General features: G+C 37.7%; 1 protein-coding gene across 7 annotated transcripts in view; it reads right to left on the bottom strand.

The window, feature by feature from the left end:
- NBEAL1 (neurobeachin like 1) overlaps window positions 1-15985 on the bottom strand; it is a 209066-nt gene that overhangs the window by 176600 nt on the left and 16481 nt on the right. For all 7 annotated transcript variants that reach the window (XM_014589572.2, XM_027773657.1, XM_027773656.1 and 4 more), the window contains exon 3: window positions 2795-2886. In XM_014589572.2, the coding sequence (XP_014445058.1) occupies window positions 2795-2886 (92 nt within the window). The remainder of the gene's footprint in view (window positions 1-2794; window positions 2887-15985) is intronic.

Genomic DNA, 15985 nt, shown 5'->3' with positions numbered 1-15985 from the left:
AGCTAAAAAGAGGTGGTTAGGAAAACCAGAGTAACTTCAAAATAATAAAGACTTAGATATAGCTAATTTTCAAGACTAAGCTAAAACTGAAAATGTGAATGTTTTCTGTTAGTAAAATCTAAATTCATGGCTCACTTTTTAACAAAGATATGAAACATAATTCTAAATAAAACCAACTACATCACAAATAAAGCAACATTCTTTACATTCTTCATCTTACTTTAAACATAATGGCAATATAAGTATACATAATGGGGCCAGCGGGTGGTGTGGTGTTTAAGGCGCTGGAATTCCCACATGGCCAACCACAGTCCTGGATCTGGTGGCTTTCTCTTTCTCTCTCTCTCTGTCTCTGTCTCTCTCTCTCTCTTCTCTCTGTCTGTCTCTGGCAAAACTCACTTGAAAAAAAAATTAATTAATTAATAATTCTTTTAAAAAATACACAAGTATTCATAATGTTTTTGGAAACTATCTCTCAAGAAAGGAGACATTGATAATATATGATGATAATCATGGTACCTTAGAAATTTTAGATTCCAGGACTAGCAGTTGGTGTAATGGCTATGTTGCTGGGCTCCCATGTAGTCACCCATGGGTCGAGTCCCAAGCCTGGTGGCTTAAACTCACACCTGGTGCATGTGTGTGCATGCCCAGGATCCCAAGAGGAGAATGGAGGAGAAGGGATCGTGGCATGGCCATCCCCCCCGGAGGGGGGATTTCTTGCCTTCTGTCTGTCTCTCTCTGTCTTACTGGTGAGCGCATGCGCCCTATAGCAAACGTCTCTAAAAAAAATAAAGAAAGAAAGAATTTTTAGATTCCTTCACTCTAATATTCTAAACATTCAAAAGCCAAATCTTAACTCTATAAAGTCCTTAATGTTAGGTTCAACCAAGGACTTAGGGAATTACCATCTCATACAAGAAGGTTTTTTGTTTTGTTTTGTTTTGTTTTTTAAAAAAAGAGATTTTTGCTATAGGACATATGCACTGGCCAGAGAAATAGAAAGCGAGAAACTATCCCCGGGGGAATGGCTCACGCTTCAATTCCTCCTCCAGTCTCTTCTTGGGATTTTGGGCATGTATGCGCACGCACTTGGCATGAGTTTTAAGTCACCTGGCCTGGGACTCAAACCATGGTCAACTACATAGGACTCCAGCAACATAACCATTATGCCATATGCTGGTCCCACAAGGTTTTATTCAGGCCAGAAGCCAGCAGGATCTGAAATTAGAGAAACTTCAGCCCATCCAACCAGTAAGGCATGATGTCTTTATATGGGTGGGTAGAAGGGTATAGTCCCAAGAATGGTGGGCATTTTGACTCGGGCACTTGAAACTGTGACCTTATGGGTCCACCTGTGGGCATAGGCTGCAACGTTTTTGTGGTTTTGTTTGCTAATACAACAGAGGATTCTGTCCAAAGGTCACTGTAACCATCTCCTTCTTTTCTGACAGAAAATTCCCTAAAGGCCATTCAGGGGTCAATCTAATCCTTTTAGGCCAAAGATTCAAAGTTGTAAATTATTAAAACAAAGTGCTTCCAATAACAAACTACAAGAATATTCTTTATTAGCAGAAATTAGTAAACCATAATCTTATCTTGGGGAAGTTCAAGATTTAATACTTTTTCATCTTCATAAACCTATGATAATATTCTAATGAGAAAGAAATCTGAAATTGTTCATTTATAAATAACAGAGTAGTAGTCCTTCCTTAGCACAATCAAAAACTACTGTGTCAGTCCAAAACTTTAATAATTTCTCTGCATTTATCACAATTACCTCTCAATGGCTTTCTGCCTTCAGTGTTAACCCTCTCTAATCCAACCTCTACAATCACAGAGAGTGACCCAAAGTCACCAATGACTTTTTTGAAAAACAAACTTGATCTTCCCACTACCATATGGAAATATAAATTCAGTAGCACTATTACATCCCATAACAAAAAAAATCGAAGTCCCTCAGCATTGTATATATTGTACTTCATAATCTGGTCTCTATTTGATCCTATAGACTCTATTCTTTCACACCTACACTCTGCCCAATTCCTTCCCCAAACTGAAAACGCTTCTCTCCTTACAAATTTTTAATTTTGCAAACATTTTTTCTCATCGGCTACCATCCATTCCTCCTTTTTCTAAAATCTCAAGTCTAAAATCCCCACAATAAAATTATGCAAAAAAAAATTTTTTAATTAAGAGACATTTTAAGAGATATGTATGTACCATTTTAAAAAGGGGTTTAGAGAAACATAAAAACATGACAAAACGCATCACTGGCCACTTCATGCAATAAAACAGACAATAGTAACAAACATATTTTTGCATAAACATTCAAGTATACTAACATTGCACCAGTATAACCAGGAGCTGAGCTAGCCTAAGGAATTATTGAACCTCAGGGGCATAAGAACCCAGAATGTATGGTCAGAAGTGTGGATGGCTTCCAAGACTTGCAGGTGATGTCTGAAGAGAGGTCACTCTTGTGCAGTACTTCATCCTTAACAGTGGGATTTGAAGCTAACAAAGGGTAGTCAGTGGCAGAAAAAAAGTGAACTGCAGGATACCCAGATGGTAGTGTCTTACCACAACAGAGAAGTTCTTTCTAGAAACTTAGTCTAGTATCAGCAAGGAAGATTGCTGTGACAGATTAGCAATGTCTGCCATGAGGGCAGGGTTATGCAGGAGTATAAAGAATATAATATAATTACCATCCTTGTAATATGTCATCAGCAAAACCTTGTGCCAGAAAATAAACAAACTCATCCAACTATAAGAAAGTAGTGTTTACACATACCTGGTAGGCAGCTTTTCAAAGTCAACATCTAAAAATTGTTCATAGCTAGAGACAAAATTTTCCAACCACAGCTTCAGGTAATCTGGATCTTTCTGAAATAAAAAAATCATTATAATATTAAGTATATGTGCCATGGGTTAGGGGGAGGGAAGGTTTTTTCATCTGTTAAGCAGATACCTTGAAGAAGCAATATAAAATCTCTAAGTTATATTCAGGAAGACATACGTTCTGTTACAAAATGTGTACTAAATATACTAACCCCTCAAGTGGCTTCCAGAATCACTCAGACAAAGCATAAAATCTTCTTTTTTTTTTTTCAGGTTTTTGTCATACGGTGCATGTACTTGCCAGAGACAGACAGAGACATTCCCCCCCTCCCGGGGGGAATGATCACACTGCAATCCTTTCTCTTCCATTCTCCTCCTGGGATTTTTGGGCACACAAGCATACATACGCCGTGTGATGTTCAAGCCACCAGGTCTAGGACTTAAACCATGTTTGGCGATGTGGGAGTCCAGTACCTTAACACTATGGCACCTGCTGGCCCCAAAAGCATAAAATCTCAATGATGTCCTATAAGCTTCTAATGATTTGTCCTCCTCTATCACTAACCTTATTCACTGTCACTCTGGACTGTACTAACCTCCTGGCTATTCCTTGGACACACTTAGATATGGTCCCATTCTATGGCCTTTGCACTGGCTGTTTTCTCTACCCAGAACCCTCTTCTCAGAGATATCTGAATTGCTAACTCCCTCATATTCAAGTCATTCTTTAAAGTGCCATTCTCAATGAGACTTCATTTTACCAGCCTTCTTAAAATTGCAAACTTCATTCCTTAACCTAACTCTATTGCTTCCTGACCCCATGATCCTTTTCACCTTGTATCACACTCTAGAACTTACTTACTTACAGTATTTAGTTTACTATTTGTCACTTCCCCCAGAGAGTAGGTTTCACTAGCATAGAGATTTTTATCTTTCTGCTCACTAATGGATACTAAATGAATTAAAAGGTGCCAAGCACTGAAAAGATGCTCAGTAAGCATCTGTTCAATGAATTAGTGGGAATATGAGATGCATAAATAAAGGTGAATTAGAAATGGATCATTAACTTAAACACTAAAACCATAATCATATAGAATACAAAATATCTTTGCTACCTTAGTCTAAACAAAGATTTCTTAGCTAGGACAAAAAAAAAAAAAAAAAAAAGTTATGACCTGCAAAAGAAAAACAAAAAAAGGTAACTGGTGTTAATCAAAATTAAAAGTTTTGGGGCCAGTGGGTGGCATAGTGGCAATGTGGCTGGATCCCACAGTTTGAGTCTCAGACCTGGCAGCTTGAGTCACACCAGGCACATGTACATATGTACCCAAAAATCCCAAAAGGAGAATGAAGAAGGAACTGTGGCATGGCTATCTCCCTGGAGGGTACTTCCTCACTTTTTTGTTTTGTTTTTTTTCTCTCTCTCGTCAGCAAGCCACACCACCCCAGCAAAAATTAAAATAAATAAATAACTAAAAGCTTCTTCTCGTGAAAACATACCATTAAGAAAATGCATAGTCACTGAAGACATTCTCAAGGTATCAAGGATATATAAAAATCTACAGGGCAGGTGCCAGCAAGTGGTCTAGTGGTTAAAGTACTGGATTCTCACATGGCTGACCATGGGTTGAGTCTTGGACCCAATAGCTTAAGAATCACACCAGTCACGTGTGCATACATGCCCAAAATCCTGAAAGGAGAATGGAGGAGAAGGGCTGTCCTGCCTGGAGTATAATTTCTCATTCTCTCTCTCTCTCTGTGTCTCTCTAGCAAGCGCAAGCACCCTATGTCAAACAAGTCAATTTTAAAAATGGACAAAAGGTTTGGATATTTACCAAAAAGGGATACACAAAAGGTTAAATGGCACCAAAAAAAAATGTGCTCTATACCAGAAGTTATCTAGGAAAATGCAGATTAAGCCAAATGGGATGCAACTGTATACTCAGTACAATAGCCATAAGTAAATTTATATATATATATATATATATATATAAATACACACACACATATTAGCACAGATGAACTAGAACTATAACTCTTATAAAATATAAAATGGCATAATTACTTGGAAAACAGTTTGTCATTTTCTTTCAAAGTTAAATATATACTTATTCAATATATGTAATGGCCCAGCCATTCCATACCTGGATAAATAAAAACAAGTTATTAACAAAAACACTTGCAAGAAATACTCCAAAAACCCTTATTTTTAATTGTTCAAAGCTGAAAATAAATATTTTATTAATAGGTTAATGGCATAATTACTTGGAAAACAGTTTGTCATTTTCTTTCAAAGTTAAATATATACTTATTCAATATATGTAATGGCCCAGCCATTCCATACCTGGATAAATAAAAACAAGTTATTAACAAAAACACTTGCAAGAAATACTCCAAAAACCCTTATTTTTAATTGTTCAAAGCTGAAAATAAATATTTTATTAATAGGTTATGGATAAAAAAAATTGGGACCAGCAGTTGGTGCAATGGCTATGTAGTCAGCCACGGTTTGAGTCCTGAACCCGGTGGCTTAAACTCACGCTGTGGCGGAGACCATACAGTCAACACAGGCAGAGCATAAAGGAGCTGACACTCATGCCTAAGCAAGGCTGGGCTAAGAAGAAGTGCAAGCAAGGCTGACAGTTATGGGCTCCAGTTCTTAACTGTGTTTTGCTGTACTGGTTTGTGCTCAATTTCTCTGCCATGAGCTTTACTGTCATTATGGTACCCCGTAAAGATAAAATAACACCCCCAGCCTTACTGCAACTTTACAATAAAGCCAATTAGTAATCCTGAAGGAATGCAGTTCCCTAACGTGACAGTGATCAGGAAATTACTTTGTGAGACTCACCCTACCTGCCAGTGGTAAGCCAAATTAGCTTATGTTAGGTAAGGTTAGTATAAGCCAAAGTAGCGTAAGTAGCATATGTAGATTAAGTTAGTTTAAGGCTAATTTTACGTAAACACCCCTTGTTAAAGCTGCAGGCCAAGTTAACTTATGTTAGGCCAAGTTAGCGCATCCACAGTCATGACAGGGATTCAAAGATAGAGCACAAGAATTCACTGATTAACAGACAGAATTCAGCAAACAAAATACAGGGATCTGCCGGTTAATAGAGGAAGGACAGGCCTGGCTGGAGATGACAGGATGAACAAACCTGAAGACGCCAGGGGAAGAATATCAATCTTTACTGAGAGTTATCTAAATTCAGGCAGGCAACAGATAGTCTCTAACTACAAAAGGTTTCTCATCTCTGTGCTGTTAACTATGAAAAACTGCTAATAAAACATCCTGTGTTGTCTCCTGAGTTACAAAACCCTCTCATCCAAAAAAGACCTATCCGTAATCAAGATCTAAGAAGAAAATTCACCAGACAGATGGACTTCCTCGCCCTGAAAACTGTGACTGTTTATACCTAATCAAACAAAACAGACATCATGTTTTATGATTATTGTTTCCATACTTTGTATACCTCATTTTTTAGAGTAAAATCTTTTACTTCCCTCTCACCCCTCCTGCCCCTGTAAACATCCCCCAATAAATACGTATGTTTGATAGCCACTGAAGCTGCAGTCTTGAGCTTGCTCTGACTGTAGTTGGCTGAGATCATGCTAAAGAGCATTGAGATCTCTGCCTGATTTCTTCTCACCTGCGTCACCTTCCTGTGTACGAGACTTAACCCACCCCCGCTGAAGCAGGTCTCTGGCAACGCCGGGCACATGTGCATGCATGACCAAGATCTCAAGAGGAGAATGGAAAAGGGATTGTGGCGTGGCCATCCCCCCTGGCTGGTGATTTCTCACTTTCTGTCTCTGTCTCTCTCTCTCTCTCTTTCTGGAGAGCACATGAGCACTATAGTAAAAACCTCTCAAAAAAAAAAAAAAATTGTCAAGCAGGGCCTGTGGCCTGGAGTTAGGAAGCTGGATCTCACATGGCCAACCATGAGTCTAAGTCCCAGATCCAATGATGAAAAAACACAGCAGGTACACATGTGTGCATGCCCAAAACTTCAACAGGATGAAGAAACAGAGGAGAAGGGATTATGGCATAACCACATCCCATTGGGATGTGTTTTCTCTCTCTCCCTCTCTGACTCTCTCTCTCTGTCAAGATCATGTGTCCTCTAGTAAATTTTTAAAAATCGTGAAATATTCAAGCAGTAAAAAACCATTTAAGAATAAAAGCAGACAAACTATTGATACAATAATATAAGTTTCAAAACTCTATTGAGCAAAAGATGCTAGGCAACAACATACACACTGTATGACTTTATTTACATGAAGTTCTAGAGCAGGATATAAAAGCAGAATTCAGATCAATGACTGCCTTTGGGAGGACTGACTGCAAAGGGGCACAAAGGAACTTTCCAAGGTGATGGAAGTTTTCCATTTTTTTGTTTGGTTTACTTTCCCCCTCTCTCTCTGGCAAGTACGTAAGCCCAAATTTCAACATATGATTTAGAATCTCAGTTACTTGGCCATTAAATATCATTGCTTAAGCATTGCTCTTAGATAAAGATAACTTAAGCGATTTATTTCCCTAAAATAAAAGCATTACGCTACAAATCAGAATCTAAAAGAATGTTCCCAGAATATAAAGAGATTGCTGACCTTTTGTATATTTGTTTTTTCTATTAATATGCTGTTCCAAAATCAGCTTAGAAAATTGCCACTATCTACATCATCGCTGAGAAATCAGAAGACAGAAATATTTTAGCAAAGAACCACTTGAAAGAACTTTTTCAAAAGTTTTGTTATTTGGTTTTGGTTTTTTTTTTTTACATTTCCAACTAGAATGTCATTTATTTATTCATTCATTTATTTATCTGTTCAGAATAGAGCTCTAGAAATATAAGTAACAAGAATTTTCCTTATCATTAATAAAGCAGAAGATTAGCTCTCAGTAAAAGTTAGATACGAAACAGTCACAGAGCACCATAAAAAATTAATGCATTTCTCTTCATATTTTATTTAGGAACTCTACAGTATTTGGTTCACATTTGAAAGGTTAGGGCTACCGAAGCCAAGTATAGAGCTCTCCTGGGAAATTCAGCAACTACAAGGAAAGAACTGAAACTTAAATTTAAAATATTTCACTTATTAAGAAATAAAGTATGTACAATTTTTTGAGTGTCTGCCATGTGCTAAGTAACATGGCAGGCATTCTTTTAAACACAGTATTCCATTTATTCCATACAACCTGAGGTTTATTTTTCCCCTATTTGCAGGTTAGAAAAAGGAAGTTCTAAGGGTACATCATGTGTCCAAAGTCATACAGCTAATAATCAACAGTGCTGAGATTAAAATATAAGGATACATGAATCCAAAATATGCTCTTTCCACTATACCACACTGTCTTTGAACTATGAATATGAAAAAACAAATAGAGCTATGGTGGGCAAAAACAAAAAAGGGGAGTTTAGTCAGAAACAGTCAAGTCAGGGCCAAAAAGAAATTAATTTTTTAAAGAATTATTTCATTTTATTTATATTATTATTTTTTCAGTCACTATAGGGCACATGCGCTCACCAGAAAGTGACAGAGATAGAGAGAGAAAGTGAGAAAGCAAGCTGCCCCGTCTGGGACCCAAACTGCAGTCAGCCTTGTGGGAGTCCAGCACCCCAACCACCACATTTTCTTTCCCAGCCAAAAAGAATTTACATTACAAAACAGCCACCACATTCCATATAGCCTGAAAAAAGTCTTTCTATACTTTGTTGCCAAAAGTCATTAAAAGAAAGATCTCCACCTAACCAAAAACAATGTTAATTAAATCTCAACCTTAGTCACTGTCATGGTAAAAACAGGTTAGTATATTAACACTAAACTATGGTCTATCTCCCTATTTGCATAATATGTATTTATTAACACACAGGCAAATATATTAAGTAGTATAGAAGTGCTAGGACCAAATTACCTGAACTCTAATCCCTGTCACTTTCTAGAAAGTCATCCTATGCTTATACATCAGCTTTTCCTCCACAAAAGTGAATATATTAATACTACCTATCTTATAGGACTGTTGTGAAAATTAAATAACCTGATACATCTCAAGGGCTTAGCACATGCTCAAAAAAAAAAAAAAAATCAAAGTAGTAGTTTAATAATTTACTATGTGCTGGGGGCTGGCAGGTGGTTTGGTGGTTAAAGGCATTGGATTCCCACATGGCCAACCATAGTTTGAGTCCTGGATCTGGAGGCATGCCTCCTCACTTTCATTTTCTCTCTCTCTCCCCGGTCAAATTAAAAAATAATATAACAAATGGAATTAAATATGTAAGTAATTATTTTTAAAATAATAATACTAATTTACTATGTGCAAAAATCAGGAAACTCCCATAAAATAGGAATGTTCTATACTATACATAAACATTTTGTACCTTGCCACCTGATTTTAATTTTATTATTTTCCTCTTAAATCTCTTTGCATCTACTTCTGTGTGACCATTCTGAACTGTTCTTCATCTATAAAATCAAGATAATACTTTTACCTCACAGGCTGTTGAGAGCATGGAATGAGATAATGCATATAAAAGCACTTGGCAGTGCCTGACTTTAGTAAATGCTCAAAATAAGCTGTCTACAACAATTATTACTTATGACAAAGACGCTGACATTAAGTTGGTCATAGTCCAATATAATAAGCAAAGTAAGTACAAAGTCAAGTTGATTGATTCTATGCTCTTTAATATTCATTGACTCAGGAATAAGAGCATTTAACAGACAAAGAATGCAGGAAGACAGGATAAATGTATTGTGAACAATATAGCAGAAACTGAGTGAAAAACAGACACCAACAATTTATGTCTCAAATGTGTTGTTCTTTTTTGACAACAATGACTATGACATTACGCCTGATCTGATTATTGCACCTTGTATCCATCCTTTGAAAATTCATGTTATGCTTCCAAAAAGATATACATTTAAATGTAAATAAGAAATTATTAAAAATAGACAAAGAAAATCATCTAGTCATTCCATCTACCATTGTTTAAGATAAAGGGCTTTTTTTAGACTTTTATGTAATTTCCTACAGGTTCCTGAAATTTCAATTTCTCCCACCTACACATAGCTATTAATGGCATTTGTTAAATTTAAATCCAATTATCTACTCTCTTTATGGCTCAAATACTGTCAATGGCTCTCCTTTAGCAAAAGATAAAGACAAGAGCTGTGCTGTTCAATATGGTAGCTACAAGCCACTGTGATTTTTAAATTTAAATTACATTAAAGCACAGTAGGCTTTTATCTTCCCATCATATCCACTCCCCCTTTGAGGAAACTCAAGAGGAAAATGAAATTAAGGGATCCAAGTAATTTCACCTAGTTTTTTTCTAAATTCATTTTTATCTTTTTTTTTTAATTGTTAACCAGAGACAAGCAAGAAAGGAAAAGTGAGAAAGCAAGCCACCAGGTCTGTGACATAAACCAGTCAGCGTGTGAGAGAGAGTCCAGCCCCTTAACTACCATATTACTTGCTGTCCCCTCAGCTAGTTTTTTTTTTTTTCCCCCTTTGTAAAATTATTTATCTAATTTTGTTACTATTTACTTTTCAATTTGACCAGAGAGAGAAAGGGAAAGTGAGAAAGCAAGCTAAGACTCTAACTGCAGTCAGCTATGTGGGAGTATACCTTAATACTACAGTATCAGCTGGCCCCATCTCACCTAGTTCTTAAGGGGTAGGGTCACAGATAGGAATATAGAGAACACCTTATCTCCTCCATTCAATATTTGAATTATAATAAAACATTCAAGTTTTAAAATTATAAACCTTTAGATACACACAAATATTTCAATTACATGTTGGGCAGCTTCCAACTTAACATATGAGTTGCATTTTAAAAGTAGGGATCAGTAGATAGTGTAATGGTTACATCACTGGACTCTCACATAGTTGACTGTGGTTCGAGTCCTGGACCTGGCGGCTTTAAACTCATGCCGGAAGTGTGTGTATGTGTGTCCAAAATCCTGAGAGGAGAATGGAGAAGGGATTGGGTGATTTCTCGCTTTCTGTCTCTCTGTATCTCTCTGTCTATGTGGCAAGTACATGCACTCTGTAATGAAATTTTCTCTTAAAAATAAAAGTTCATTTAAGTCAATTATGGTCATATTTTTTAACACGTTACCAAAACATTAATCCACCCTGTAGAAATACTATTATTAGTGGTCTTTCAGGTTGCCCTTTAGTCTTTCTGATAAAATCTAGCAACTATAAAAAACCGACCCTGTAGTGCAGTGGCTAAGCACTGTGCAGAGGAAGCGGGATTCCACATGGCTGAGTGTAGTTTGAACAGCTGCAATGGCACTGTGCATATACGTCCCTGGGATCTTGAAAGAGAGAGAAATGGAGTGAAGGGGACTGTGACCTGATTGGGCCCCAATGATGAGTTCTTTTTCTTTCTCTCTCTCTCTGACGCACATGCATACACTCTGCCGTTTTTAAAAAAATCATTAAAATATTGTTTTTTAACACATACCAACCATATACCCATGTTAGACTATATGGCTATGAAGACAAATAAAACAATCTTGTCCTCAAAGTGCTCATGAGCAACAAAAAAGAGAGGCATAAACAAATAAATGTAAAACATGAGAAGCAATTTAGTTGTGATAAGAACTGAACATAAAGAAGGGAGCTATTGACTCTGTTAAGTAACTGAGGAGCAAAAGCTCTCAAAAAAGTTTTCACAGAATCAGAGATTCTCAAGGAAAAAAGGGGAATTAAAGGAATTTCAAGGCATGAAGAAAACAGCCAGATATGATAAAAATTTACAATATCTGATATTATTCCATTGCAGGTAGAATAGGAAGCAATAGGACAGTTACGAGATTTGAGAAGTCAGCAGTTCTGAAGCAAGTGTCCTACCAAGCACTGTTTATTTGGATAATAGGTATTACTTGAAAAGCTTAAATAAAAGGGAGAAAACAGGTTGTCTGTGTTCAATTATGTTTGAAAAGCAGCCTTAAGTTAAATGAGATTAACAACATATAACCTTTTTTTTTTAGTTTGCTATAGGGCATGTGAGCTCACCAGAAAAAGAGGAGAGATCACTCTTCCAGGGGAGGGGATGGTCACATGACAATCCCTTCTCCTCCATTCACTTCTCAGGATTCTGACATGAATTCACAGCCATCCCAGGTATTTTCGACCAGCCAGGTCGGACTCAAACCACACAATTGGTCATGTGGGATCCAGCTGCCTCAATCTACACATCACCTGCTGGCTCTACTGTCTTTAAAATGAAATATGTCTCGCTAGTGTTATTGTCTTTAAAATAAAATATACCTTCTGAAGGGAGTGGAATAGATATGTTAAATTTATTAAATTTCCCAAACATATGCAGTATAACCCCAAACCATTTTTACCCAATTCTATTTCATTAGTTTTATCAAGGAACCAATTTTGTGTTATTTTGTTAATTTCTACTCTAAAAACATTTCAATAAATAAAATTTTAAATATGTAGAAAAGTAAAAAATGGCATAATGTCTCAGCTGCTGCAAACAAATTTTAAATTATTGTATTTTCACAGGAATTAAACTCTGTTTTGCAAAATGAAAAAGGATTTTTCCCTTCTTTTAAAAAGTATTTTTACTTGGGTGGAAATTCTAGATAAGCAAGCCTTTTCTTTAAAAAATGACAATCCACTATTCTTTCCCTTCCATTATAACTGAAAAATCAGCTATTGGGGCCCAACCGGTGGCATGGTGGTTAAGGTACTGGACTCCCAGCTGACTCACGTTGAGTCCTGGACCAGGTGTAGCCATACCCCCAGGGGGGTAATTTTTAACTTTCCCTCCAACAAGCATACACACTCTAATGACAGAAATAAAAAAAAAAAAGAAAAAGAAAAAAAAAGTTATTAATCTAAATGACTTATCTTTTTTTTAAAGAATTATTTATTTAATGTTATTTATTCATTCATTTATTTTCATTTGACCAGACACACACACACACACACACACACACACACAGAGGGGGAGGAAAAGTGAGCAAGGAAACCTCCAGGTCCAGGACTCGAACTGTGGTTAACCCTAACCTTAACTGTGGTTAGCCATGTGGGAGTGTCCAGCGCCTTAACCACTATGCCACCTGCTGGCGCCCGTTAACTGCCTTATCTTAAGATAATTTTTATTTTCTGAAGGCTTTTTAAGATGTTTTTCCTTTTCTTTTCAGTTTTCTGCAAAATCACCAAGGTTTCAATATGTGTCTAACAATAGATTTTGCTGTATATATCCTCCCTGATGTATAATGGAATTCTCATATCTATAGATTGCCCAATTCTACCAATTTTGGAAAACTTTCACCTACTATGTCTTCAAATATTTCCTTAGTTTCATTCTTTCTCTACCCTCCTTTTTCAGAGTCCAACTAAACATGTATTAAACCTTCCCACACCACTCTCCGTGTCTCTCTCTCTTTTTTTTTTTTTTTGGAGAGGTTTTTGCTGTAGGGTGCATGCACTCGCCAGACAGAGAGACAGAGAGACAGAAAGCGAGAGACCATCCCGGGAGGAGGGGGGGAGCGGGGGGATGGCCACGCAGTAATCCCTTCTCCTCCGTTCTCCTCTTGGGATCTTGGGCACACACGCACACACACCTGGCGTGAGTTTTAAGCCACCGGGTCCGGGACGTGAACCACGGTCGACTACATGAGAGTCCAGCGACACAGCCATTACGCTAACTGCTGGTCCCCCCTAGGTGTCTCTTAACACTCCTTCCAAACTTTCAGCACTATGACTACTGCCCCAGGTATATCCTAAAAGATTTGTGACGAACTTTCAGTCCTCTAATTCTTTCCAATTATCTAAATTAATATCAAACTCATTCAATGGCTTTTAATTGACATTACTGGCTTTGGAATTTTCCCTCATCTTTAGACATTTCATTTTTACAAGACAGCCCATGTCACTTTTTCATATTCCTATGATTCTAAGATATACTCTTTTTTTTAATAGAGATTTTTGCTATAGCGTATGTGTATTCGCCTGAGATGCAGAGAGACAGGGAGAAAGCAAGAAATCACCCCTTAGGGGCATGGCCACATCACAATCCCTTCTCAATTCTCCTCTTGGGATTTTGGGCATGCACACACACGCACCCAGCGTCTCCTCCATTTCTCCATCCCATTGGGGCTTTGGGCATGCATACACACGCACCCAGCGTTGAGTATCAAGTCACTGGGTCCTGGAATAGAAACACAGTCAGCCATGTGGGAGTCCAGTGCCCCAACCACTACACCACCTGCTGGTCCCTTAAGATACTTTCTTAACACTTAGGTATCTTTAAAAAATTTTTTTAAGAATTATTCTTTTTAATTGTATTCACTGTCATTCATTCATTCGTTCATTTATTTTGAAGTTGACCAGAGCGAGATAGAGAGAAAGAAGTGAGAAAGCAAGCTGCCAGGTCCAGGACTCAAACGGTGGTCAGCCATGTCAGAGTCCAGCCACCTTAATCGACAATTCACCTACCAGCCCCAGCATCTTTAAAATTAAAATGGATCCCATAATTGCTTCTGTGTGTACAAATATGGTTACAAATGTTCATATTGATATTCATTCACTAGATGTATAGTGCATAGGAACTACACATGTTGCACTTAACAGCTGTTAAAAATATCTTTTAAAAATTATACATGGGATAGCCTATGGCATGGTGGTTAAGGCAGCTGGATCCCACATGGCTGACTGCATGCATGGTTTGTACCCTAGACCCAGTGACTTGAGAAACACCCTTAAGCATCTGTGTGTGTACATGACTAAAATCCCAAGAGGAGGGAAAGATAAAGAAGGGACTGCAGAGTGGTCATACCCCAAGAGGAGTATTTTTTTTACTTTTTCTCTCTCTCTCCAGGGAGCACAGCACACCTATTGGCAAGTTAAATACACACACATACACGCACACACACACACACACACACACACACAAAGATTAGGAAATAAAATGAAGTTAACACGTAACAGCAGAGAGGCAGGTTATAATCTCGCGATAATACAACAAATATTCATCACTGTAGGAATGACCACAATTGCATGTTTTATTGCACATAACTAGGTGTTTTTCAAACTGAAAATGGGAGATTCTCTCCAACAGACAAAACTGGTGCAAAAAGATTATCTACCACATACCAAGCAATGCAAATGAAGAGAAGAGAAACTGCCAAATATAGAAAAAGAGTAAAGAAATTTCAAAACAATGTAACCTGGTGATATGGAGAGACCCTAAATTCATGAATAACTCAGAGCTGATAGCTGCCTGAGGTTTCTGCCCTCCTGCAAACTTACTGCCCCTCCCCAGAACTACAGGATAACCTAAAACCTTAAACAGGTTAGATTTCCTGCTTCTCTGCCACTTTCATTTTCGGGCAGGATGGGAGCCCCTTCCCCATTCCTAACATCCCAAGACCTCCCCTTACCAATTCCCCCATAAAAGACCATGTCCAATCCCCAGGTGGGCCAGAGATTCAGTGTTAACTCCTCTGTTCCCGCTGACACTTTCTCTCCTGAGTGCCTTTCCCTGGTGTCTGTTTTCCTGCAACACTGGGATGGCCAATTCATACCTTATGAACTAAAGTATTAAGCTGCACTTTAACTGCTAGCAGTTTGGGGGCCAAGCCCCATAACCTACTGGTTAAAAAAGCCAGATCCCATATGGTTAGCCACACTTTGAGTCCAGGCTCCAGGAGCTTAAAAAACACCCTAGGTACATGTGCATGTGCCCAAACTCCCTAAACAAGGAAGAAAGGAAGGGACTGAACCTTGACCATTCCCCCTGGGGCATACTTTCTCTCTGTCCATCCCCCTCTCTCTCACTGTTTCTTTCTAGTGAATTCATAAGCCCACTGGCAAAATTGGTGGGGAAAATTGGTTTCGTAATTCCTGACTATCTTACCAACATTTCTAATGCTTCTTTTTCTCAAATTTTATATAGAATTTCACATAATTTTCTGAAGGGTCAGTCCAAATAATATAACCTATTTTATTATCAGAATTATAAGTCTATACTAAGACTTGTTTTGCCTTGTATTTTTTGGTCTTTACTTAAGCTTACCTGAAACATCTTCTGTGACTTCCTACCTACCTACCTACTACCCATTCTTTTTTTTTTTTTTTTTTTTTAAAAAAGTTTTTTCTTAAGGGGGC

The sequence above is a fragment of the Tupaia chinensis genome, unplaced genomic scaffold (genome assembly GCF_000334495.1).
Source record: "Tupaia chinensis unplaced genomic scaffold, TupChi_1.0 Scaffold000361_2, whole genome shotgun sequence".
In the NCBI taxonomy this organism is placed as follows: domain Eukaryota; kingdom Metazoa; phylum Chordata; class Mammalia; order Scandentia; family Tupaiidae; genus Tupaia; species Tupaia belangeri.
The sequence above is the reverse complement of the archived record's forward strand: the minus strand, read 5'-3'. Positions and strand labels throughout refer to the sequence as shown.